Here is a 6192-nt window from a genome sequence, read left to right as displayed (position 1 = left end):
ATCAATTAGAACTTTATGAGAAGTGATTTGCAAATTAAATAATCTATTTCTCTATTCTAGACTTACATAAATTTAAAATAATCTTTAAGATATTCACACTAAATGATTAGCCGTATAGTGTCTTTTGATGCAACAATGTACAGTAAAATTCTTTTTAAGTGAATGTACATCTTTTAATCTTTTAATAACCTCTTAATCTTTTTAAATAAAGTTTACAAAACTTTTGTTTTATGAGTTTTATTCTTCCTTAACAGAGAACACAAACAGCATCTGAAAGTTAACCACGAACGTCCCATTGCAAGACTGATAATAAATGTACATGGTCTCCCTTTAACTGAGGGACTTAAACTTGATCCATGGATTTGCACCACGAACTTCAAAAGATGGATTATCGCTGTAGATGTGATGGCCTAATTCTTCCAAAGGTGGTTCAGGATCAGTTGTAGCAAACTGGGCCGCATCATCAATTTCTTTCCTCACTTCAACTTCAATTTCCTTTAACTCTTCAACACAGGCGAGCTTGCTGTTTATCATTTTATCTTTGAGAAGCTTTATAGGGTCGCTCTTACTTCTTACATCCTGGATTTCTTCTCGTGTACGATAACTGATTCCAGGATCACTCATGCTGTGTCCGTGATAACGGTAGGTCTGCAGCTCCATCAGGATGGGCCCCTTTCCAGACCTGCAGTAGTCAGCTGCAAACTTGGTTGCCTCACGAACACAGAGAACATCCATTCCATCTACCCTTAGCCCAGGGATAAAGTTGCCCCTCTTGTAGTAATCAGTGCTGGCCGCTGCTCTCTCGACTGCCGTTCCCATTGCATAACGGTTATTCTCACAGATGAAAACACAAGGTAATTTCCACAAAGCTGCCATGTTGAATGCTTCGGCTATCTGTCCCTGGTTAGCGGCGCCATCCCCATATAGGGTCAGGCAGATCTCACTGTTTCCCTTATATTTGCAGGCCAGAGCAACGCCGGCTCCCAGGGGCCCCTGCGCACCCACGATGCCGTTGCCCCCGTAGAAATTCTTGGCATACATGTGCATGGACCCCCCTTTTCCCTTGGCACAACCTCCTCTCCGCCCCGTCAGCTCAGCGAGAATGGATCGGGCAGTAAGTCCTCGAGTGTAGCATATGCCATGAGCCCTGTAGGACGTGATGACATGATCCGAGGGATTTATGCCTGCCTCGAGGCCCACACAGCAGGCTTCCTGGCCATCGCACAAGTGACAGAAACCACGAATAAACTTCTGCTTATACAGCTGATCTGCCTTCAACTCCAGGCGGCGGACAGCCAGCATCATCCTGTGGTACTTGAGCCCATCCTCCCTGGTGAGCACCGCAGTGACAGGGGGACCCCCCTCCAACCGGTAAAGATCACAGTTCCTGATTTCAAATGTAGCGTCTTTTGAGTAGTTACAGGATGCCACCAGCACTCTGCGAGCTGGCTTCTGGGTGACACCCGTCAACACGCGGGAGACAAAGGCGGCCAGCATCTTCCTCATGGAGTAGAGCGGGTGGCGGACGGCGGATGGCGGCTCCTAACCACCGTCCGGAGTCTAGGCCTGTCCCCGCCGGATCCTTTCAGCGACCGAGCGCACGCGGCGGCGCCACAAGGCAGAGCGCTGCCGCGGGAACAGACGCGTAGTGCACCCAGCCTGGGCAGACTGATTGGTACGGTAGCTTCCAACTGTCAAATGAAGACTAAAGGTGGTGTTTGTTGTTGTTTGATTGTTTTTTAAATATGTGGGGTACAATTCAGATTTTGGTATACAAGCGGTCATCGTAGTGGAAGGAACTTAAATCATTCTACAAAAAACAAACAAAAAACAGGTGGTTTCTTTGCAGGAAGACTTAGCAGAACTACACCAGATCCTAATTAACACCACTGTCATTGCTAAACCGTAATAATCTGAGTCCTTTTCGCTGTTCAACTCCAATGGCTGAAACTTCCTCAGGTGTATCAAATAGAAGAACAAACTCAATCTTCGAGGGACACATGAGTCCTAAGAGCCCAATGGTGTTCCTTCCAGCCAACATTTCTTTAAAGTCTTGTTTTTGGTCTTTAAATTATGTATGGATATTTCATCCTACTCCATAATATATCATATTTATTTTAATGTAAAAATAAAGCTGTAAATTACAACCCCACCTTTTTTGGAAGAAAAGTTAGTGCTCCCAAAGAATTCGTCACATTTATTCTATGGTTTCTAGCATCTGTGTCACCCGAAGGGAGAAGAGGTAAATACACAAACCCCAACCACACAAGTCAAAGTTTATTACTGGGTTGAATAATGTCTCAACCCAGTAATAACCTTTGTCTTGTGTGGGAAAATTGGATGCAGGGTTGAGATGCAGATTGTAACAAAACTTTTATGATGTTTCACCTTTTCTTACTCTTTTTAAAATTCTGAATCTTGCCCAGTTTTATTTCTATTTTCTGACTAATTCGTTTTTTCCCCCAGTCTTCTACACTTAAAGATGTCTTCAATAGGTTTTTCTATAGACTTTCGGGTGGCTTTGTTTTTTGCTTTTATATTAATCAAATTAGATGAGGCTTAGACCAGGAAATCAAGAGGCATGTTCTAAGAATGCCTCTTTATGTAGTAACCATCGGAAAGTTTAACTTATAAAGTGACCCACCAAACTATACAGTTTGGACTGTAAGAGATCAATAGAGTCTGCTTAAGCCACTCTTAACTGTTCAATCATAAGACAGAAAAAGCCTTAAGCCAAAGGGTAAAAAGATTCCATATCATTTTTCTTTTTTGTGCTTTTACTAGGAAGGTGATTTTGTAGCCCAATAAGTCAACCTTAACCAGAGATGCTGTTCTATTTAGAATATTAAGCAATTCACCTTGATATATGCTCTGTTTTATATCAATTGCTCATTTGTAAATGGTAAATTCTTACCCAAATTTCCATACTACATATTCAAAGCAACTGTCTTCTCTATATCTAGTTGCAGGTGTTATTCTGGACTTTTCTTTTAATATTCAGGCAGGAAAGAGAAAATCGCTTGTTAAAAAGCTATGATACCTCTTATAACTTGATCCTCTCCCCACCTTCTGAACTCAGCTGATGGGTCTCATCTTTTCACTCAATTTAAAATTTGACTGTTGGAATTCATGGTCTTGCTGTGTTATTTGCTCCCTCTTTGATAGTTAGTCTGTTTCTGCTGTTCTCTTTCATTCCTGCAGGTATTGGAGATCTCCAGGGAGCATTATCTCCATAAGAATGAGAAAAATGACACTGCAGGACTGAACGGTTGTGTTAATGGGTCACTGAGTGACAGCTGAGCCTTCTCTCAGAGGTATCAGCCAGGATAGTGCTGCCAGGAACACAAGAGCTATACAGTAAAGTGTGCCAATTTAATCTTGTCACATGTAGCCTGGGCTGCAAAGATAGAGCTCTCCTTAAAAGTGCAGTGTGACATGGCTAAACCCAGCTCACACCAGAAGAGAACATGAAAAGATGCTAACTGGAAAATATTTGTAATACAGGCTTCCACCGAAGATGGCCGTTTTTTTGTTGTTGTTGTTGTTATTTGTTTTTTTGTTTTGCAACAGGCTCTGGTTAAGATAATAAAATGTGAAATCTCCAGGTTCCTTTTGGTCATTAGTTACCCTATGCATCCTAAATTCAGCTTAAAGATAGACAGTAGAAATCATATGAAGTTGAAGCATTTCAGTCAAACTGATTAATCCTGATAATGATTATTTTTACTTTTATTATTATGTTCCCACACTCATCCACACTTTTCAAGTAAAAAATGAATTTTCAGACGTCCCTGTAACAGATTAAAACTGCCCAAGGTTATCCCGACCTGTAGAGCTTCTCCTCTTATATGCCCCCAACTAAACAGGATTCAAGTTATACATAGACAATAGAGCCAATGATGGCATTCTTTTCTTCAAATGATTTATTTTTTGTCTTATTGCTTAATACCGTGTTAATTACCAAAGAGAACTAAGAAGTCATCTACATGCTTACCACTGAAATGTTGTTTACAATTAAAATCCCCATAAACTCTAAGTTTTTAATTAACACCAAATCTCACTTTTAATCTACTTGAAATTAAAGGAAAACAGATGAGCACTTTTATAAGGCCAATGGCAGACTTTGCACTAAATTAATATTCTTAAAAACTAATAAAAGAGGAGCCAGTGATTATAGTAGCAGTCATTCATGCCACTGTGAAAGAATTTCACTTTTTCTGTCTGGGGTTGATCCTGCAGGGACACTTCTGAATTCATCTTAAAAGTGTCACTCCCAGTGCATCAATAGCACATACAATATTTTGTTAATAAGAGATAAAGAAATGTGGGGAAAAAAGAAGTTGGCATGTTTGAAGGATATTTACATTTCTTTTTCATAAAATATTAAGTGAATAAAGCTGTTAAAGAGTGAATATGTTCCAGATAAATAATATCAGATCTTATCATATGATTAGTGGCAATGCATTTTTTCCTAGTGCCAAGATTTAGTAATTAAAAGTGATGAATAAGAACTTGGTGCAAAAAAGTAAGAACTATAAATAACTAAAAGAAGAATTTTTTCTGTTTGGTCTATTTCTGTTTGGTCTATCACTTTATCTCCCATGGAGAAAAGGGAAATATCAGTACCATACATTCTGCAAAATAATAACAATCAACCAAAATTTCTCTTATGTCACAATAAGCAAATCTATTCCTGAATATTTCAGCAGTTTGGGCAAACAATATTTTTTTCCTCTCTTACTCTCACCATATTTCTGAAGTATCATTAAATAGGAACTCAGGACAAATTATCACAAAGAGAAGACTTTACTGGAAATGAGAGGTAAAGAAGGAGTGCCTTTCACCCTACACAGATAATGATGAGGCGAGAAAAGGGAATATGTCATGAGTTCATTTTTAGGAGCAACAGAAGTAGTCTCCATCTTTCTCTTGCAGGATGACCAGAGTCATTTGAGTCTTGCGCATAGTACCCAATCCCCTATTCCTAGAGTTTGGGACCAGAGTCTCGCAGACATTATAAAAGAGATTATAATACAAACCTGTAAAAGAAAACTTTCCAAACATTTTTAAAGCTCCCTATAATGATAGCTATAATTGAATGTGGCCAAGTGAGATAGAAATAAAACTTCATGTATACAATCTGGTATCAAAATTTACCGTGGTCTAGTGGCTTGACCAGTAGAGGACTAGTACAAAAGTCAAGAGCTTTGAACTGGTTTCAGACCAGTATTTTGAGTTGTTTTGCATAACCATAATCCTCATTCAAAATAAAAATTATCAATTGAATAAATGTTCCTTATAATTAACAGCAAGTTCAAGAAACCCAAGTCAGAGTTAAATCTATTTGCATTTTGTACAAAAATGTTTACACTTCTTGGGAAAGTGTTTTGCTCAGCAGATTTTCATTCTCACATACTTAAAACCCCATGTCTCAATTTCTATTCTGTAAATCAACATACACTTATCACTAGTAACCTTGATTTTAGTAGCAATAAAATGTGATAGTAAAAATGAATTCTATATGTTCAATAGTGAAATAGGGTTTTTTGCCTCTGTGTAAAAATTTTGTAATACATTAGTTTTCTCCTAACTGTACCCTTGTATTATATTTTATTGACAAATACCCTTCCTTCTAATGACTTTGGGTAGAATATTAACTGTTTCTAATATCAGTATGCCCATGTGATAATATAATTAGCATGTCTATTTCCTTTGACTTTTCTTCTTTGAAGAGAACCTAAGAGTCATTGAAGGAGGTTTAAAGAGAGAAGAAAGAATATTGGCAAGATTTCAGGGCACTGCTGCCCCCTAGAAAGAAGCCGGGGCAGCACATTTAACCTCTCAGATGTGTCCTGAGAGGAAGAGACTTTGAGGAAAACTGCAAATCATGCGCTTCACTTTAGCAGCTTATGTTGGCCACCTCTTCAGTTTTCTTTGCCCTGTCCTATGTCAAAGTGTGGGTACAGTGATATATTACATCCTAAACTTATACCCTAATAAATTCCATCCTAACAAATTCATAGGAGAATCCCGTAAATATGTGCAGACTTACAAGCAAATTTTTCTTGGCAATATTAATTTTTGTAATAATAAAAGTAGAACTTTATTAAATTCATTAATTTCAGTTTTAAGACATCATTGTAAGTATCACCCAGATGTGGATAGACTTACTTACCTCTTTTTGCTGAAGAA

At 38.4% G+C, this 6192-nt stretch overlaps 1 protein-coding gene across 2 annotated transcripts; it reads right to left on the bottom strand.

Annotated features, from left to right (window-relative positions):
- Nucleotides 1-221: 221 nt before the first annotated feature.
- LOC103256059 (pyruvate dehydrogenase E1 component subunit alpha, testis-specific form, mitochondrial) lies at nt 222-1506 on the bottom strand. 2 transcript variants are annotated; one of them, XM_008053939.1, is made up of 2 exons: nt 976-1506; nt 222-900 (listed from the first exon to the last, which is right to left on the bottom strand). In XM_008053939.1, exons 1-2 carry the CDS (start codon nt 1504-1506, stop codon nt 331-333), a joined length of 1101 nt encoding a protein of 366 aa, XP_008052130.1. In that variant the 3' UTR covers nt 222-330. The 2 variants fall into 2 exon arrangements, with proteins under 2 accessions (XP_008052130.1, XP_008052129.1); XM_008053938.1 differs by having other exon boundaries at nt 222-1506.
- Between the last annotated feature and the right edge of the window lie 4686 nt (nt 1507-6192).

The sequence above is a fragment of the Carlito syrichta genome, unplaced genomic scaffold (assembly GCF_000164805.1).
Source record: "Carlito syrichta isolate Samal-C Ts95f unplaced genomic scaffold, Tarsius_syrichta-2.0.1 Scaffold288888, whole genome shotgun sequence".
NCBI lineage: Eukaryota > Metazoa > Chordata > Mammalia > Primates > Tarsiidae > Carlito > Carlito syrichta.
Note: the sequence above shows the minus strand (reverse complement) of the source record. Positions and strands in the feature narration are given on the sequence as shown.

Bases quoted from the DNA above. Each gene is read 5' to 3' on its own strand.
- LOC103256059 (XM_008053938.1), bottom strand. From the start codon at position 1,506: ATGAGGAAGATGCTGGCCGCCTTTGTCTCCCGCGTGTTGACGGGTGTC.